Consider the following 21,438-nt stretch of genomic DNA (forward strand, 5'->3'; position numbering starts at 1 on the left):
GAAAGAAGGAATGTGCTGTCACATTGTGGGACTGCAACTAATGTCACAAAAGAATGTGTATAATTTTTTTTTTTATGAGAAGTTAACTTGAGCAGTAAACGTTCACCTAGAGCAAAAATAAAAATAAAAAATCACAGCCAAGAAAACCCAAGGCAATAAAGTGGTCTACTTTGTAGCACATGGCGTTGCCATGAGTTGGGGGTCAACTTTGACAGCCGCTAAAAACAATACAACAACATATGTATACCTATGAAATCCCATGAGTCATGTATTCAGCATAAAGAGAAATCTAGACATTCCAAGAGACCTGAATACTAATCTTGACTTTGCCCACTGGGATTTTTGATGAACAATTAAGTATAACATGTATGTAGGAGTTTTGAGACCAAAGTCTTGGGTTAATTCCTGGGTCTGCCATTTGCTGTCTACTTTGGGGTTAAAAAAAAGAAAAAAAAAACCTTGGGTGGAGTGGATTCCAACTCATAGCGGCCCTATAGGATAGAGCAGAACTGCCCCATAGAGTTTCCAAGGAGTCCCTGGTGGATTCCAACTGCCGATCTTTTGGTTAGCAGCTGTAGCACTTAACCACTACCCCATCAGGGTTTCCAATTTGGGGTTAAGTTACTCAAGTTATCTGTGACTTAGTTTTATTATTTGTAAAATGAGGATGACATAATAATACCTACCTCTTTTTTTTTTTTTTTTCATTGGACTATTATGAGAATGAATTAAATAATAGAGATAAAGCTCTTAGATTAGTGCCTGGAAAGAGTAGCTAAGAAAGTGATAGCCAATATTAAGATCATTAGCTCTTGTTTCATTTCCTCATGTCTAACCCCCCAAGACTCCTTTCAGTAGAAAGCCTGAAGGTTTCAGAGTCCCCCTGCACTCGCCTGTGACCACTCCTTTTTTTCTCCACCTGGCTCCTTTGCGCCATCTGCCGGCAAACAGAGGCAGGACCACGCGTTCTGGTTGCTATGGATACTGAGGTAGCGCGGTAACCAAAGAAACCAAGGCGAAAGGTCCCGGCGGCGAGCCGGGACGGCGACGGTGACGCGGCCGCTGCGGTCTCCAGGTGGGTCGGCTGGTTGGTGGTGGCGGCGGCGGCGGGCGGGGGGCGGGGGGCGGGGGGCCTGGAGCCTGCGTGGCGGGGCAGCGCGCCTGCTCCGGGAGGTGCGGGGAGCTGGGGGGCTCAGCGGGAAGGGAGACTTGGCTCGGAGCGAAGCTGGGGCCCCGGGCTCAGGGTAGCCCGCCTAGCAGGTGTTTGCTGAGCAGGTGCTTTGTCTGCGGACTGTCAGACGCGGCCCTGGACTCGGTTGTTGAAAGTCATGTGAACAAAGGATTTCCTAACCCACCGTGCCAGTGGAGACGGGGACCAAATGTGAACCGCAGACAGTGAAACCGGGGTTCTTAATCAATTGTACCTCTTTTGTAGCCGTTAGCGCCTTACGAAAAACATTTGGTACCCTGAACAGCCAGGTCGCTGACCCTTTTGCACCCTCTTTTAAAGTTCATTCTTCTCCTAAGTAAAGAAAACGGCAGGGGGCCGGTGGAGGGGGTTGGGTGATGAGGAGCTGGTTTCCTGAGAAATACGAAGGTTTGAAAGTCCCCCCCAGCCCCGCTTTTCCCAACATCAGCATTAGATGTGCCGAGGTATATACTTTCAGTTGTATTTTTTTTTTTATAACTTGATTTCTTGAATCCAAAGTTACCAAGTCAAAAAAAAAAAAAAAAAGGTATTGCAAAGTTGAAGCTACATAGGATTAACATTATGCAAACTGTATGTTTATGGAAATCCAACAACCTCCTCCCCCTCTCCCTGGCCCCTTATTTTACAAGCTTCATAGAGATTGCCCTGACCTACCATATAATGCAGTAGGAATAAATTATCTGAAAGTAACTCTGATCTGTATTTACTTCAAAACGCTCGATACTTCCTGCAGTAATGTTATTTTGCCTTAAAAAAACAAAAAAAACAAAAACAAAAACAAAAACTTTCCTCACCAGAGTGTAAGCTCAGTGAAGATTGTTAGTATGCCTGTCGGGTTCCCTTTGTCCTCAGTGTCTAACCTGATACCTGACACAGGCGAAGAGCTCAATGTATATTTGTTTGACTGCTCATCAAGGTCTGGTAGAGGACATGGAAAAAAGAAAACAAAAAAATTTGTTGAAATTGTGGAAAAGAGTGAGTATCTTTAAAAAAAAGAAAATGTTTTTCTTAGGGTAGATTGTGCAACAAATTTAAAAGAAATAGAAAAAAAAAAAACACTTAAAACTTACCAGATTATTTTTGGCAAACATATTGAGCCCCTGTGGTGTGTAGGTTCTGCAGTGGTTGCTGGGAATTCAAAGATTAATGGTAGGACCACCCTCAAAGAATTTAGGCTACTTGGGGAAAGAATATATATTTGACAAAGAAGCAGAGTAGTACAAGGCAGATAAAATAGCAAACAGGTGTGATACACACGATGTCCCCTATAAGGAGGAAAATCTCACTTTTGATACAGAGAAAGCTTCATGATAGAATTGGCCTTTGAATTGGGCATGGAATAGAATAAAATGTGCTGAGCAGAGAGGTGGAAAACAGGAGCTTAGAACTATTGGTGCACATCTTGGAGGAACTTAAGTGCCAGGCAGAGTAGCTTGACATGTATATTTATTGAGAAATGGTTTTAATTCTTCTAGAATCCAGATTTCTGGATCCATGGAGTTGGGTTGGAAACCCTGGTGGTGCAGTGGTTAAGAGCAAGGGCAGCTAATGAAAATGTTGGCAGTTCAGATCTACCAGGCACGCTTTGACAACTCTATGGGGCAGTTGTACTATGTCCTATAGGGTCGTTATGAGTCGGAATCCACTCGACGCAATGGGTTTTTTTGGTTTGGAGTTGGGGTGATCCACCCAGGCCGTTTGCCCTTAGGTGTCCTTTTGAATCTTGAGCCTTGAAGCTGAAAAGTTACCTTTGAGTCAAACAATGGTCTAGATAATTAGTAAGACAGTTTTGCCTTGGGCATTGTGTTCTTTGGCAATTTCAGTCAGTTTCAGAACACAGATTCCAAAGGTCGGACTGGGAGCTATGTTTTAGGGCAACTCAGTAATTATTTTAATTGTTCTTAAAGACAGTGGAGCCCTGGTGGTGGAGTGGTTAAGAGTTCTTTGCTAACCAAAAGGCTGGTAGTTCGAATCCACCAGCAACTCTTTGGAAGCCCTATGGGGCAGTTCTACTCTGTCCTGTAGGGTCACTTTGAGTCAGAATCGACGGCAACAGGTTTGGTTTTTTTGGTTCAAGACAGTGCTATATGAAAGCCTTCCTGACCACAAATTGTTTGTCCGTTCTGTTACAGCCGATTTTCCATGGAAATGCAGATAAGATGTGGTATAAAAACTTCGGAAGTTCTTCTCATCTTTGGAACATTTTTGACCCTAGTCAAAATGTTACTCTGATTTGCAAATTGTTAGATAAATTTCAATGAATTTCTATTATTGACTTAATATGATTTTTGTTTTAACGCTATATGTATAATTGTTTTCTTATGGGTATAGAGAACTATTTAGAGGCAAAAAATAGTGACCTCATATTACTTGGGGCAATTTGACACCCAAAAGGCGTTCAAAAGCGTGTAAAGATACTGCTGTAAAACTTAGGAGATATTTGATGTCAAACAATTCTTTCTCTAAGTTTCCTTTGTATTACAAGTTAGGAGTGTGAGAGGACGAAGAATATTTATCAATAAGTCCCCTGAAGGACATGAATTAATTATTTTAAGTATCTATAACAATATTTAATGGCTGTCAGCGGAAAGGTTGGTGGTTCAAACCCACCCAGTGGCTCTGCAGGAGAAAAGATCTAGTGACCTGCTTACGTAAAGACTCCAAACCAAGCCTGTTGTCATGTCTAAAGGCAAACTTTCTCAGTTGTTCTTAAGGGAACCCGCACATAGAGAGTGAAAAATGGCCAATTTGGGCACCATTTAGTGTACTGACATGGTGTTTGACTATTAGGTATCTTGGCTGGCTGAAATAATGAATGCTTCTAGGGTGTACTAGGTGGGCTTCTAGGGCCTGTGCTGTGTGAAAACGGTGCATATTTACTTAGTAGGCAACTCCAGCACAAGAGATAATGCCAGTGATCATGGTTTATGGGCCCTTTTCTTAAAATATATATATATATATGCACACACACACATACATATAGGGAGCCCTGGTGGAGCAATGGTTAAAAGCTTAGCTGCTAACCAAAAGGTCAGCAGTTTGAATCTACCAGCTGTGCCTTGGAAACCCTGTGGGGCAGTTTTATCCTGTCTTGTAGGGTCGCTATGAGTCAGAATTGACTCGACAGCAATGGTTTTTTTCTCTTTTTTGTTTGGTTTACATACATAAAGCCTAAAAACCAAATCAGTTGCCATCAATCCTATAGGACGGAGTAGAACTGCCTCACAGAGTTTCCAAGGCTGTAATTCTTTATGGAAGCAGATTGCCACCACTTTTTCCCACAGAGCAATTGGTGGCTTCCATCCACTGGATTTTCAGTTAGCGGCTGAGGACTTAACTACCCTGTCACCAGAGCTGGCTCTCTCTCCATGTATACTTAGTATAGGAATAAAATCAGATAGACAAAATGTTAAAAGTAATACTCTTTTAAGAGTTTAAATCAAATATTTTTAAATGAATTCACTTTCAACATGTCTTGCTTGGGTCTGCAGTTTCTCAGGACTGCGGTATTAAATGGCCTAAACATGTGACACAATCGGAAGGAGCTTGTATATTGTTGTTCTTAGGTGCCATCGAGTTGGTTCCGACTTATTGAGCCCCAGCAGAACAAAGCACCACCCGGTCTTGCGACATCCTCATGACTGTTGTTAGGCTTGAGCCTGCGGTTGCAGCCACTGTGTCAATCCATCTCGCTGAGGGTCTTCCACTTTTTTGGTGACTCTCTACTTCGCCAAGCATGATGTCCTCCTCCAGGGACTCGTCCCTCCTGACAACATGTCCAAAGTATGTGAGATAAACTCTCCACATCCTTGCTTCTAATGAGCATGCAATCTGAGTGTACTTCTACCAAAACAGATTTGTTTGTTCTTCTGGCAGTCCACAGTATATTCAGTATTCTTCCTCACTCACCGTAATTCAAAGGCATCAGTTCTTTGATCTACCTTATTCATTGTCCAGCTTTCACATGCATATGAGGTGATTGAAAATACCATGGCTTGGGTCAGGAACACCTTGGCCCTTAAAGCGATATCTTCGCTTTTTAATATTTTAAAGAGGTATTTTGCAGCATATTTGCCCAATGCATTTGCTTCCACGGGCATTGGTTGTGAATCCAAGTAAACTGAAACCCTTGACAACTTCAGTCTTTTCTGCGTTTATCATGATGTTGCGTATTGGTCCAGTTGTGATGATTTTTGTTTTATGTTGGGGTGTCATCCATACTGAAGGCTGGTCTTTGATCTTCAACAGTAAGTGCTTCAAGTCCTCTTCACTTTCAGCTAGGAAGGTTATGTCATCTGTATATCGCAGATTGGTAATGAGTCTTCTTCCAATCCTGATGCTGTGTTCTCCTTCATATAGTCCAGTTTCTTGGATTATTTGCTCAGCATACAGATTGGATAAGTATGGTGAAAGGATACAATCCTGAAGCACACCTTTCTTGCCTTTAAATCATGAAGTATCCCCTTGTTCTGTTCGAACTACTGCCTCTTGGTCTGTGTGCAGGTTCTTCAGGAGCACAATTAAATGTTCTGGAATTCCCATTCTTTACAATGTGATCCATAATTTGTTATCATCCCCATGGTCGAATGTCTTTGCATAGAGATAAAACACAGGTAAACATCTTTCTGGTATTCTCTGCTTTCAGCCATGATCCATCGAACATTAGCAATGATATCCCTTGTTCCATATCTTCTTCTGAATCCAGCTTGAATTTCCAGAGTTCCCTGTCAGCGTGCTGCTGCAACTGCCTTTGAATTATCTTCGGCAAAATTTTTCTTGCTTGTGATATTAATGATATTGTACCATAATTTTTGCATTCTGTTGGATCACCTTTCTTTGGAATGGGTGCAAATATGGATCTGTTCCAATCAGTTGGCCACATAGCTGTCTTCCAAATTTCTAGGCATAGACTAGTGAGCACTTCTAGTCCTGCATCCGTTTGTTGAAACATCTCAGTTGGTATTCCATCAATTCCTGGAGCCTTGTATTTCACCAATGCTTTCAGTGCAGCTTGGACGTCTTCCTTCAGTACCATCGGTTCTTGATCATATGCTACCTCCTGAAATAGTTGAACTTCAACCAGTTCTTTTTGGCACAGTGACTGTGCGTATTCTTTCCATCTTCTTTTGATGCTTCCTGTGTCGTTTAATATTTTCTCCATAAAAAAAATAGAATCCTTCAATATTGCAACTTGAGGCTTTAATTTTTTCTTCAGTTCTTTCAGCTTGAGAAATGATGAGCATGTTCTTCCCTTTTCGTTTTGTAACTCTAGGTCTTTACACATTTCATTGTAATACTTTACTTTGTTGTCTCAGGCCACTCTTTGAAATCTTCTGTTCAGCTCTTTTACTTCATCATTTCTTCTGCTGGCTTTACTTACTTTGCTTTTAAGAAAAAGTTTCAGAGTCTCTTCTGGCATTCATTTTGTTCTTTTCTTTCTTTTATTGATCTCTTGCTTTCTTCACGTATGATGTCCTTGACGTCATTCAACAGTTAGTCTCGTCTTCAGTCATTAGGGTTCAATGCATCAAATCTACCCTTGAGATGGTCTCTAAATTCAGGTGGGATATACTCAAGGTCATATTTTGGTTCTTGTGGACTTGCTCTGATTTTCTTCAGTTTCAGCTTGAGCTTGCATGCAAACAATTGATGGTCTGTTCCACAGTCGGCCCCTGGCCTTGTTCTGACTGATGATATTGAGCTTTTCAGTTGTCTCTTTTCGAGTATGTAGTTGATTTGATTCCTGTGTATTCCATCTGTCGAGGTTCATGTGTATAGTCACTGTTTATGCTGTTGAAAAAAGGTATTTGCAATGGATGAATTTTTGGTCTTGCAAAATTCCATCATGTGATCTCCGGAGTCATTTCTATCACCAAGTCTGTATATTCCAACCACCAATCCTTCATTATTTCCAACTTTCCCATCCCAGTCTCCAGTAATTATCATTGCATCTTGATCACATGCTTGATCAAGTTCAGACTATAGAAGCTGGTAAAAATCTTCAATTTCTTCATCTTTTGCCTGTGGTTGGTGTGTAAATTTGAATAATAGTTGTATTAAACTGATCTTCCTTGTAGGCATATGGATATGATCCTATCACTGACAGCATTATACTTCAGGATAGATCTTGAAATCTTCTTTTTGATGATGAACATGACACCATTCCTCTTCAACTTGTCATTCTCGGCATAGTAGACCATATGATTGTTTGATTCAAAATGGCCAATACCAGTCAATTTCAGCCCACTAATGCCTAGGACATCAATCTTTATGCATTCTATTTCATTTTTGTCAACTTCCAATTTTCCTAGATTCATATTTCATACATTCCATGTTCCAATTATTAATGGATGTTTGCAGCTGTTTCTTCTCATTTTGTGTTGTATATTAGACTTATTAAAAATACATGCTAATGTAAAGGATAAATCCTTATTTATTGGCTTTTAAGTTTTAAGGTGATATGAGGAATCTGAAGAATCTATTAGCCTTAGATAAATTTTCATTTACAAAAACTGGCCCATCTTGAAAACAGTGGTTTTCCAAACTTCCCAATATTCCAAGGATGTGATGGTAAATTCTGTGAGAGCCTAGGTAATGCTGAACACTCTGAGTGTCTAGCTTTAGAGATCATTGTAAGTTTTTTATTTTCATTTTGTGCCCATAGACTTTGATGCTTGGGCTGCTTTCCCCAAATAGGAATATGTGTGGAAGGATCATCAAACCTTCACGTTGGGAATATATGTGTGGAGAGGAAGGTGATAGAGACAAAGAAATAGAGCAATTAAAAAAAATCAAGTAACTAGAAAAATTTCCAAATAATTGCTAAATTTTGGTACATGAAGTACATGAACAAAAAAATTGAGTGGTCAGATGACACATGGCACTATGAAATTTGCATAATAGGGAGTTTATCTGTAGTCCCCTGGTTCCAGTAGGTGAATAGTTTTGTGCTTTGCTATTCTTACTGCTGACATTGTTATATCCTTGCTATCCCAAGAAAGGTGACTAATTCTCTGTTGGCTTTACCAAAGGAAACAGGCAGAACAGCATGACTCACAATTATAATCTTTCTTTTTTCTTAGTATAAGAAAATTGCCTTATGTGTGTGACTTGATAAAACATTTGATTGAGAAGAAGCCTTACTAATTGCATTCGGTGAAGTGAAATGCCCCCTGAATAAGACCTTTTTTTGGCTAAATTACATTATCAGCGAGCTATAAATCTGAATCATCTCATTCTAATGAGATTTACAGACTTTTCTTTCATTTTTTGTAAAGGTAAAATAGTCATTGTTTATCAGTTAAACTTTATGCAAATATACATACCCACAAAAAATTATATTTGTATATCTCATGACTCAATGGCACTGGGTTAAATGAAATTAAGACTATTTGAGCTACTTTATTAATCAGACAGATCAACTTTGGGAATTCTTTTATATTTTTAATGATAATGGTAACATTATGGAATTTTCATGAAAATGTTTTCTTGATAGTAGATGAGGCTACAGCAGTTGTATTTCCTGATTATGATTAGCAAGGGTGTAGACTCCATGTTATTGAGTAGGATTATTCCTGAAGCTTTTTTCTTTTTCTCTGAAGATTTTTTCAAGGTAGCTTTTATAACCTCTATTTGGTAAAAATGAGAAAAAGGTTTTGTCTACTAAAGTGATTATTAAAGGGAGGTAATTTTTAGAAGAGGATTCTATTTGAAAATACTGCTGCCTGTCTCCCAAAACACAAATGAAATCCTAGTTTTCCATTCCCTGTGATATCTTTAGTTCTCTTTGCCTCTTTTTTTAGCTTTGAGACACAGCACTTGATAGTTGAGAAAAGAGTCTGGGTCAGATGCCCCGCCTAGGTTCTTTTGTCTGGAGGGAATGTCACAGAGCATTGTAATTGCCTTCATGGCTTCTCCCTTGATGACGAGTTACTTGAGGGAAGACACCATGTCTTGTTTACCAGTTTCGGCTTCAGTGCCAGGAATAGGGGTCACAAAAGCACAGCTAAATAAATGTTTGATGAGTGATACACAAATATACTTCCTCCTATAATGTAACCAAACCCTAATCTGAGTGAGCAATGTAGTTGCTCCTGCTGGGCTATAGCATTTTTAGTTTTAAACAAGGCATAATGTGTGTGTGTGTGTGTCAGGTGTATGATGGACTCTGCAGACAATTCGTGTATTTCTTTAAGGGCTTTTGGAATTTGGATAGTTACATTCATATAAAAATCTAAAACTTGCGCATATGATTCAATAATTTAGTATTTCAAAATGTTTTCATGAATGGGTGCATCATTGAAATTAGGATAGTCTCCCAAACGAACAATTTTGAGGAACCCTCATTTAATTATGTAGACTTCGATGTCTCAGTAACCTCCCATTTCGTTACTCCAGTTGTGGGCATTGTCCTTACTGAAGCCTTTGAACAAAGCTTCTAGTTTGATTTTCTGTTCTTCTTTCTAGAACTTTCAATGACTCTCGTTAGTTACAGAATAAATTTCAAATGCATTAATTTAGGCTTTAAAACCACTCGTTATTGGGCCCTGGCCGACATTTCTAAACTTAATGCCTTCTTGTTCGTCCATGTAACCTGCACGTCAACCAAATGGGACTAGTTGTTAGTTCACGTTCAAGAGTAGTACTTTCTCACAGTATGGAAAGATCCTCCAATCTATATCTCCATATATAAGCCCTGCCTTACCTTTTGAAGCCCCACTGAAATGCTACCAGAAACGAAAACCTACTGCTGTTGAGTAGATTCCGACTCACAGTGGCCATATAGGACAGACTAGAACTGCCTCATAGGGTTTCCACGGCTCTAAATCTTTACGGAAGCAGACTGCCACATCTTTATCCCATGGAGCAGCTGGTCGGTTCAAACCACCAGCCTTTAGTTAGCAGCTGAGTGCTTTAACCACTGCACCACCAGGGCTGTTTATTTAAATTTTAGTCAGCTTCAATTTTCTGCCTTCTTATATTATTACATCTACAGACTTTATGACCCTTATAGTTTCTATGGAAACCCTGGTGACATAGTGGTTAAGAGCTATGGCTGCTAACCAAAAGTTCGGCAATTCGAATCCACCAGCCACTCCTTGGAAACCATAGGGGGCAGCTATACCTGTCCTATAGGATCTCTATGAGTCAGAATCAACTCAATGGCAATGGGTTTGGTTTTTTTTTTATGGGTTATTTTTTATCTTGTTTTATGGTTTTTGTACACAGATCTTATATGCTCTGTTTGACTAAGCCATTTGAGCCCAGAATTCAAGTATTCTTTGGCCTTGACTCCTCCATCGTTCTCAGCACCCTGCCTTGCATATATCAGAGTCTCAATAAATATTTATTGGAATTATGAGCACATAGGAACATGTGCATTAAATGATTTGGACATTAAAGACTATGGCCACTATAATATTGCCTCCTGTATTTTTTTAAGGGCTTTTGGACTTTGGATAGTTTTATTCATATAAAAACCTATAACTTGTGCATATGATTCAGTAATTTGGTATTGCAAAGTAAATTATCATAGAACTGTAAATAATTGGAATACTATGGAAACAGGGTGTTCTGAATAATTTAATTTTCTAATTAACTCAGGGTTAAGCAGAGAATCCTTTTTGTTTCATATTTTGTTGAAAAATTCTTTCTAAAATAAGTTTATTTTTGATCTTAGCCAGAGAGAGCATCATTGAAATTTTCTTTGATAAATGAGGATATTAGAATGCCTCTGGGTTATTATTGCATACCTTAATTCTCATTCTTATTTCATACATACACACACACGCATGTGCACAACCCTCTCCACACTTATTGACGTGGTTAGGTTTCAAAGACCAGGTTATTATGCAAAATCAATGTTATGTGAAAATGGAAGATGACCACATCAGATCACAAAATAGAGGATGACTACATCATCACATAACTGCCAAGTTACATTGTTATATAACTGCCGAATTAATCATTACATAATTGCTAAACCACTGAGACTCGTGGCTCAGGCTGAGCTGACACAGAACCTTAACCATCAAAGCCAACATTACTCTTGCCTCACACCTTGGCATTTGTAACTGCAAGATATATGTCATTAATGTACAAAATAGTCAAATAGTAGATTTTTTACTATTGTCATAAATGAGAAATGTTGGGTAATGAGATAACTGATAAGCGACGAGAAGGTGTATATGGTGTTGGAGTTTAAATTGCATCACTAATGTTCTTTTTATGAAACAACATATGGCCTTAGCTATTATTTTTTGGATGGAAACAAAGCAAATGCCTGATAATTACGTTTATAGCCTTAGCCATAGGAAGAACCAGAATATGTGCTTTAGTCTGCTTTAATGAGTGTTTTCTTCACTTTCAGTTGAATATTTCCCCAATCTTTTGCTATATATAAATACTGGAGAAATTTCAGTCTTGTAAGATATATTTTATTAGTACCTTTATTTCTAGTTTTTTTTTTTTTTCCAGGTGCCATTGAGTCTATTCCAACTCATGACAACCCTGCGTGTGTCAGAGTAGCACTGTCTTCCGTAGAACTTTCAATAGCTGTGACCTTTCAAAAGCAGATCACCAGGTCTTTCTTCTGAGGGGCCTCTGAGTGAATTTGAACCACCAACTTTTCGGTCGTTAACAACCATTTGCACCCCCCAGGGACTCATACCTTTATTATGATATAATAAATATTTTCATAAATTATATTTAGCACATATAGTAATTTTTTTGTTTAACCTTTGATTTAGCCTTTTCCCCCATAAAGATTTCTGTCTTTAAAAGTTTCCTGAATTATGCGTTGTTTTGAATTTGTAATTTATACTACTTTACCTCCGGCATAATTATTTTGTTTTGAATATTTTTCAGAAGCTTTCACAAATCACAATAATTTTTAGACAATATTGAGAAGGCAATCATGAACACAAAAGATTTTGTAGTTCTTCCTTGGGGAAAACCTGGAAATTCTGTAAAGCTAAAATATAAGTAAGTACATATATGTTTATTACTTAAATAGAAATAATTGCTCGATTTTTATATATTGTAATTTAAACTATTCTGAGGGTTGAACTCAGACTTTGTGAACTCTTCACATTGTTGTATTTTTCTCTGTAAGTTATTAGATTTGAAATGTTATATAACTCTATACAGATCTATAATAGTAAAATCCATTACTGTCGAGTTGATTCCTACTCATAGCTACCCAGTATGACAGAGTAAAACTGTCTCACAGGGTTTCCAAGTCCTTAAATCTTTACAGAAGCTGGCTGCTCCATCTTTCTCCTGTGGAGCAGCTGCTTGGTTTGAACAGCAGAGCTTTTGGTTAGCAGCCAAGCACATCACCACTGTGCAACCAGGGCTCTTTAAATAAAGGAATAAAAATTTTTATGCCACAAGAACCAAAATAAAAAGTTCCAAATGAAATGTGGGCTTATGATCAGTATAACAAGCAGTTACTAAGATTTTCATGTCCCTTATTCAATGTTAAAAAAGAATCATCCTGATTTATGAAGAAACTGAAATTTAAGGAGAAATTAGGATTAAAAAAAAAATTTTTAAATCCTAATTTCTCCTTAAATTTCAGTTTCTTATGATTAAAAATTGATTAAAAATTGATTAAAGGCATTAAATACTCTAGTATTTCACATAGTGAAGGACATTATGGTGAATTTACCTTTCTCAGGAATGGTACTGTCTTAGTTATCTAGTATTGCTATAAAGAAATACCACTGTAAGTGGTTTTAATGAACAGAAATTTATTTTCTCACAGTTTAGGAGGCTAGAACTCTTGAGTTCAGGGCTCTGGCTCTAGGGGAAGACTCTGCTCTGGGGGAAAGTCCTTGTCTCAGCTTCTCTCTCTTTTTTTTTTTTTAATTGTATTTTAGGTGAAGGTTTACAGAACAAGCTTGCTTCTCATTAAACAGTTAGTACACATATTGTTTTATGACATTGGTTAATGACGTGTCAACACTCCCTTCTTGACTTTGGGTTCCCTATTATCAATTTTCCTGACCGCTCCTGCCTTCCAGTCCTTGCCCCTGGGCTGGTGTGCCTCTTTAGTCTCATTTTGTTTTATGGGCTTGTCTAACCTTTGGCTAAAGGAGTGTCTTCATTACTGAGGTAAAAGGATGTCTAGGCCAAATCCTTGGGGTTTCTCCAGTCTCCGTTAGGCCAGTAAGTCTGATCTTTTTTTGTGAGTTAGAATTTTGTTCTTCATTTTTCTCCAGCTCTGTCAAGGACCTTCTACTGTGATCTCTGTCAGAGCAGTCAGTGGTGGTAGCTGGGCACCATCTAGTTGTACTGGACTCAGTCTGGTGGAGTTCATCATAGTTGTGGTCCAATAGTCCTTTAGATTAATCTTTCTCTTGTGTCTTATTTTTCTTCATTCTCCCTTGCTCCTGAAAAGATGAGACCAGTGGAGTATCTTAGAAGGCAGCTCACAGGCTTTAAAGATCCCAGACACTACTCACCAAAGTAGAATGCAGAACATTTTCCTTATAATGTTATGCCAATTGAGCTAGATGTTCCCCAGGACCATGGTCCCCACAGAGCTCAGCCCAGCAACTCTGTCCCTCAGAGAGTTTGGATGTGTCTACAGAGCTTCCATGATCTTGCCTTGTACAAGTTGTGCTGGCTTCCCCCAGTATTGTGTACTGTCTTACCCTTCACCAAAGCTACCACTTATCGTCTATTTAGTGTTTTTTTCATCCCCACCCCGACCCCTCCTTCTTAACCATCAAAGATTATATGTTTTTGGGTGTAAATGTTTTCATGAGTTTTTATAGTAGTGGTCTCATTCAATATTTCTCCTTTCGTGACTGACTTATTTCACTCAGCATAATGCCCTCCAGATTCATCCACGTTGTGAGATGTTTTGCCAATTCATCATTGTTCTTTATTGTGTAATACTCCATTGTGTGTATGTACCACAGTTGATTTACCCATTCATCTGTTGGTGGGCATCTAGGTTGTTTCCATCTTTTTGCTACTGTGAACAATGCTGCACTGAATATGGGTGTGCATATGTCTATTTTTGTGACCACTCTTATTTCTCTTGGATATATTCCTAGGAGTAGGATTGCTGACTCATATGGTATTTCTATTTCTGGCTTTCCAAGGAAGTGCCATATCATTTTCCAAAATGTTTGTACCATATTTGCGTTCCCACCAGCAGTGTATAGGAGTTCCAATGTCCTAGCAGCCTCTCCAACATTTCTTATTTTCTGTTTTTTTTTTTTGTGTGTGTGTGTGTGTGCCATTAATGTCTGAGTGAGATGGTAGCTCATTGTGGCTAGTGATCGCAACCATTTCCTCATGTGTCTGTTAGCCGCTTGAATGTCAATTGGATTATTTGTCTTTTTGTTGTAGAAATGTTGGATTTTCCCGTAGATTTTTGAGATTAGACCTTTGTCGCAATTGTCATAGCCAAAAATTTTTTTTCCCAGCATGTGGGTTCTCTTTTTACTCTCTTGGTGAAGTCTTTTGATGAGCATAAGTGTTTGATTTTTAGAAGATTCCAGTTATCTAGCTTATCTTCTGGAGTTTATATGTTGTTATTTATGTTTTTTTTATCCTGTTAATGCCCTGTATTAGGGCCTCTAGCATTGATCCAATTTTTTCTTCTATGATCTTTATAGTTTTTGGTTTTATATTTATACCTTTGATCCATTTTGAATTAGGTTTTGTGTATGGTGTGAGGAATGGGTCCTGTTTCATTTTTTTGCAGGCGGACATGCAGTTTTGCCAGCATCATTTGTTAAAAAGATCGTCCTTTCCCCATTCGATGGACTTTGGGCCCTTGTCAGAGATCAGGTGACCATAAATGGATGGATTTACACCCGGGTTCTCAATTCTGTTCCATTGGTCAACGATTCTGTTATTGTACCAGTACCAGGCTGTTTTGACTACCGTAGCTGTATAGTAGGTTCTGTGGTCAGGTAGTGCAAGTTCTACTTTATTCTTCTTCTTCAGTAGTGCTTTACTTATTTGTGGCCTCTTCCCTTTCCATTTTTTAAAGTTAATGATTAGTTTTTCCATCCCTTTAAAGAATGTTATTGGTATTTTGGTCAGAATTGCATCATATTTGTAGATTGCTTTGGGTAGAATTGTCACTTTCACAATGTTGAGTCTGCCTATCTATGGGCATAGTATGTTTTCCATTTCTGTTGATCTCTTTTGGTTTCTTGCAGAAATGTTCTGTAATGTTCTTTGCATAGATCTTTCATGTCCCTGGTTAGAATTATTCCTAAGTATTTTATTTTCTTAGGGATTATTAGAAATGGTATTGTTTTTCTGATTTTCTTTTCTTCATTCTCTTTATTGATCTATAGGAATCTAACTGATTTTTGTATGTTTACCTTGTATCCTGCTACTGTGCTGAATCTATTAGTTTCAGTAGTTTTCTTCTGGAGTCTATTGGGTTTTCTATGTATAGTATCACATCATCTGCAAATAGGGACAGTTTTACTTCTTCATTACCAATTTATATGCCCTTTATTTCTTTTTCTTGCTTTATTGCTCTAGGTAGGACTCCAGCACAGTGTTAAATAGGAGTGGTGATAAAGGGCATCCTTGTCTTGTTCCTGTTCTTAAGGGGAGTGTTTTCAGCCTCTCTCCATTGAGGACGATGTTGGCTGTTGGTTTTGTATAAACCTAGTGCCGTCGAGTCGATTCCGACTCATAGCGACACTGTGATGCCCTTTATTGTGTTGAGAAATTTCCCTTCTATACCTATTTTATTGAGAGTTTTTATCAGGAACGGGTACTGGACTTTGTTGAATGCCTTTTCTGCATAAATTGAGGTGATCATGTGATTCTTTTCTTCCCTTTTATTTATGTGGTGGATTACATTGATTGATTGCCTAATGTTGAACCATCTTTGCATACCTGGTTTGAATCCCGCCTGGTCATGGTGTATTAATTTTTTGATATGATGCTGAATTCTATTGGCTAGAATTTTGTTGAGAAGTTTTGCGTCTATATACATGAGAGATATTGTTCTGTAATTTTCTTTTCTTGTGATGTTTTTGCCTGGTTTTGGTCTCAGAGTTATGCTGGTTTCATAGAATGAATTCAGAAGTGTCGCTTCCTTTTCCATTTTCCGTAATAGTTTGAGAAGTACTATTCTCAGAATGTTTGGTAGAGTTCTCCGGTAAAGCCATCTGGGCCAGGACATTTTTTTGTTGTTGGGAATTTTTTTTTTTATTGCTACCTTTTTGATCTCTTCTCTTGTTATGGGTCTGTTCAGATTTTTGACATCATTCTGTGTTAGTTTGGGTAGGTAATGTGTTTCTAGAAATTTGTCCATTTCCACTATGTTTTCCAATTTGTTTGTGTATAGTTTTTCCTAATACTCTGTTATGATCCTTTTTATTTCAGTTGAGGCTATTGTAATGTCCCCCTTTTATTTGGGTTTTTTGTGTCCTCTCCTGTTTTTCGTTTGTCAATTTAGCAGTGGTTTGTCAATTTTGTTGATCCTTTCAAAGAGTAAACTTTTGGTTGTGTTGGTTCTTTCATTGTTGTCTGTTCTCTATTCATTTATTCTGATCTGATCTTTGTTATTTCCTTTCTTCTGGTGGCTGTGGGCTTTAGTTTCTGTTCTCTATTTGTTGGAGTTCTGTAGCTAATGTTTTGATTTTGTCCCTTTCTTTTTTTTTGATGTGTGCATCTATTGCTATAAATTGACCTCTCAGCACTGCCTTTGCCTTGTCCCAAAGGTTTTGGTATGATGTGTTTTCATTCTTGTTTGATTATAGAAATTTTTTTATTCCATCTTTGATTTATTCTATTACCCAGTGGTTTTTAAGCAAGGCGTTATTCAGTTTCCATGTAATTTATTTATTTTTTCTTAGTCTTCCTGTTGTTAATTTCTACTTTGATGGCGTTGTGGTCAGAGAAGATACTTTGTATTATCTCAGTGTTTTGGATTTTGTTGAGGATTGCTTTGTGGCCTAAGATGTGTCTATTCTGGAAAATGTTCTATATGCATTGGAAAACAATGTGTACTTTGCAGCTGTTGGGTGGAATGTTCTATATATGTCTATGAGTTCAAGTTGGTGGATTGTGGCCTTTAGATCTTCTGTATCTGTGTTGAATTTCTTTGTAGATGTTCTGTCCTTTATTGAGAGTGGTGTGTTGTCTTCTGCTGTTATTGTGGAACTGTTCATTTCTCTTTCCAGTGCTGTTAGAGTTTATTTTATGTATTTTGGAGCCCTATCATTGGGTGCAGAGATATTTATTATGGTTATGTCTTCATGATGGATTGTCTCTTTAATCATTACATAATGCACTCCTTTGTCTTTTATGGTGGATTTTCTTTTAAAGTCTATTTTATCTGAGATTAGTATTGCCACTCCTGCAATTTTTTGGTAGCTGTTTACTTGATATATATTTTTTCATTGTTTGATTTTTTTATAAATTTATGTCTTTTTTTCTAAAGTGTGTCTCTTGTAGACAGCGTATTGATAGACCTTGTTTTTTTAATCCATTCTGTCGCTGTCTGTCTCTTTATGGGTGCATTTAGGCCATTTACATTCAGTGTAATTATTGATAGCTATGAGTTTATTGCTGTCATTTTGTAGTGCTTTTTTTGTGGTGCTGAGATTTTCTTTGTTCCTCTTACTTTCCTGTGATGAATTACTTTTTTTTCATTTCTTTTGTTTTTGTACGTTTTGTTTTTATTGAGACTGTCTTAGTTATCTAGTGCTGCCATAACAGAAATACCACAAGTGGGTAGCTTTAACAAAGAGAAATTTATTTTCTCACAGCCCAAATTCAGGGCATCGGCTCCAGGGGACAGCTTTGTCTCTCTTTCAGCTCTGGAGGAAGGTCCTTGTCCTCAGTCTTCCCCTGGTCAATGAGCTTCTCAGGTGGAGGAATCTTGTGTCCGAAGGATGTGCTGTGCTCCTTGTGCTGCTTTCTTGGTGGTATAAGGTCCCCAACTCTGTGCTTACTTCCCTTTTCTTTTATCTCCTGAGAGATAGAAGGTGGTGCAGGCCACACCACAGGGAAACTTCCTTTACCTTGGACCAGGGAGGTGACCTGAGTTAGGGTGGTGTTACAATCCCACCCTAACCTCTCAACATGAAATTGCAATCACAAAATGGAGGACAACCACACAATACTGGGAATCATAGCCTAACTAAGTTGACACATGTTTTTGGGGGGACACAATTCAATCCATGACAGAGACTTTATTTTTTTCTTCTTTATTTTGATAAGTAGATTTGTTAGCTTTCTTTGTGGTTACCTTGAAATTTACCCTTATCTTCCTAGGTTTGAACCAGGGTTTTATTACTTGATATTGCCTTGCCTTCCCGTCCATTAGAAAGCTGTATGCCTATACCATTATTCCCTCTTTTATTGCTCTGATGTTTTTGTCATTTACAGATTAACCTTTCTGGTTCCCTGTTGTGAATCTTTTAGTTTTGAATAGTCCTTGAGAGTTCATTTCCTAGGTTGGTATCTGGCTGGTGTGATCGTGCACCCTAGATTCAGGCTGTGGTCTGATGTTTTTGTTCTCAAATTGAAGGACTGCCTTTAATAATTCTTGTACATTTGGTTTGGTTTTTACATATTTCCTTAATTTCTGTTTATCTGGAAATGTCCTAATTTCACTATGATATTTGAATGAGAGTTTTGCAGGATATATTATTCTTGGTTGGCAGTGTTTTTCTTTCAAGGTTTTATGTATGTCATCCCATTTCCTTCTTGCCTGCATGGTTTCTGACTAGTAGTCAGAGTTTAATCTTACTGTTTCCCCTTTGTATGTGACCATTTGTTTTTCTCGAGCTACTCTCAGGATTCTTTCTTTATCTTTGGTTTCAGTGAGTGTGATTATAATGTGTCTTGGTGATTTCCTTTAGGGGTCTATCCTATATGGGATTCATTGAGCTTCCTGGATGGTCAGCTTTTTATTTTTCATGATATTAGGGAAGTTTTCTGTCAGCAATTCTTCAATGATCCTCTTTGTGTTTTTCATTTTCTCCCCCTGTTCTGGAACTCTGATCACATGCCAATTTTTTATTTTGATTTAATCCCACATCATTCTCAGGATTTCTTCATTTTTCTTCATTCTTTTTTTCTGATTTTTCCTCAGACAAAATGGTATCCAAGCATTTGTCTTAATTTCACTAATCCCGTCTTCCATCATTTCAAACCTGTTCCTCAGCCCTTCTATGACACTGTCCATTTCTGAACTCTTGTTGTTTATCTTTTGGATTTCTAATTGTTGTTTTTGTATGATTTCTAGTTGTGAATTTTTTTCAACATTTTGTTCCTGTATTATTTTCCTGAATTCTTGCATTTTTTGTCTGTATTTTCCATGATTTTGTCTGCCTTTTCCATGAATTTGTCTATTTTTTCCTCATTTTTGTCTGCTTTTTTGCTTCAACTCTTGGATAACTCTGAATATAAGAGATTTGAATTCCCTATCAGGTAGTTGCAGTGCCTTTTCTTCTACTGGAAAGTCAACTGGTGTTTTATTTTGGATGCCTTTTAGAACAATCCTGTCCTTTTTTTTTTTTTTTTTTTATATTTTGATATTATCTGCTGTCTTCAGGACATTCAGAAGTTATTTTCTTCATTTCTTGATTGTAGATTTGTTTGTTTCATCTTGCTTTTTTTAAATTTGGTTATGTCTGAGCATGTGGGATGTGCATTCTTTGTTTCTTACTCATCCTCAGGCATGATACTTTTCACCTCCTTGTCCAGTGGGCAGGACCAGTTGCTCAGGGCAGGTCCAGGTGCAGCCGGTCCAGGTGCAGCATGGCAGGTCCAGCAGATGGTCTGTCTCCTTCTGGGGAGCTCCCTGAAGTTGCTTACCTGTCCTCCCTGTCCACTGATCTCCTATAGGAGTCCAATATGGTGAATCCGTGCTCCTTCTTGTAAGGGACCTCTGCTCTTTTATCTCTCCTTGCTCTCTGTTCTGTCAGTTTCTTCTTCCATTTGGTGCTTGGTTGAGTTCTTTATCTCTTCCTCTGATGATTAGAGTTCCAGGACTGACGTTTGTTTCTGTTTTATCTAGCTTTTTGGGTCTTTGCTGTGGAGGCAAGGCATGGTGCTTCTGTGTACAGTGCTGTGTTGCTGTCTCAGTTTCTCCTGATAATCCTTGCACATCTCCAGTGGTATCTGTTTTTCCTTCATTCGTGGTTGCTTGCCTAAGCTGCTCTTTTATAACTTAAAAGTGATTGGCTTAAGGCACACGCTATACTTACGTGGCCTCATTAACATAACATAGAAAACTCTCTTCCTAAATGGAATTATATCTACAAAAATTGAGGTTAGGATTCTGATACATTTTAGGAGGACACAATTCAACTCATAAGAGGTACCTTCTGTCCTAAATTAGTTGAAAAATGCAATCAGTAGAGCCAAGCAATTCTTGGTCTCCTGGGACTTTCATGACATTGTATGGGTGCCAGAGCGCTCAATGCACTATTTCTCTTTGAGATCACCCAGAGCCACTGGAAATATCCAGGGCCTTTCGTTCAAATATCACTGAGGGCCAGACAGCATGGGTTGGGGACAGTAGCCTGAATCAGATCAATGCTCCTGTTGTTATTCAGTGTCTTCAAAACTTTTTAATGCCCTTTTCACTTTTAAGATACTGTGTGTAAAAGCAAGGTGTAACCTGGAAAATGTTATTCAAATATATGGCATTGTCACTGTTAGGTGTAACACCATATGTATCACTTATTTGGAGGAGGAGCTAGAAGAGCTATCCAACTGACAGCACTACTATTTTTTTTTAATGGAAGACGTGAAAGGGGCATTCAGTGATATGTTTCAAGAAGTCTATGTGAATATTTCTGTAAATATTAATCCAAGAAACCTATATTAAGAACAGATGTTCTATATACTGCATTAGGGAAGGGTGGATATAAAAGTAGAAAGTCACAATCTGGTTCTTGTCTGTTGGTAGCTGTAGAGGACATGAATAAGTAAAATTATATTTACAATATAGTTTGAAACATGGTATGGTAGTGTAAGCACAGGGTGCTCTGAGAACGTGGCCAAAACTGTTGAGGAAGGGGTGAGGAGGTCTACAGGCTTTGCCTGAGAGACACAGTTAGTTAGGTAATTACTGGGTAAAATTTGTGCTAGATAGGGCAGGAGCTTTTCGACATAATCCAGATGGCTGAGGTTGACAGAACAAACTTGGAGAGATGACATGCTAAAGACGGAATTTATCCTGGAGATGAATGGAAATCAGTTCCCTGGCCTGTATTTCA

General features: G+C 38.2%; 1 protein-coding gene across 4 annotated transcripts in view; it reads left to right on the top strand.

The window, feature by feature from the left end:
• The first annotated feature begins 1,015 nt into the window (after positions 1 to 1,015).
• Positions 1,016 to 21,438, top strand: part of ZBBX (zinc finger B-box domain containing) — a 170,223-nt gene continuing 149,800 nt past the window's right edge. For 3 of the 4 annotated variants that reach the window (XM_049867303.1, XM_049867306.1, XM_049867305.1), the window contains exons 1-2: positions 1,016 to 1,075; positions 12,077 to 12,193. In XM_049867303.1, the coding sequence (XP_049723260.1) occupies positions 12,126 to 12,193 (68 nt within the window). In that variant the 5' untranslated portion in view covers positions 1,016 to 1,075; positions 12,077 to 12,125. The remainder of the gene's footprint in view (positions 1,076 to 12,076; positions 12,194 to 21,438) is intronic. The other variant, XM_049867304.1, reaches the window with a different exon arrangement.

Source organism: Elephas maximus, chromosome 23 (assembly GCF_024166365.1).
Source record: "Elephas maximus indicus isolate mEleMax1 chromosome 23, mEleMax1 primary haplotype, whole genome shotgun sequence".
NCBI lineage: Eukaryota > Metazoa > Chordata > Mammalia > Proboscidea > Elephantidae > Elephas > Elephas maximus.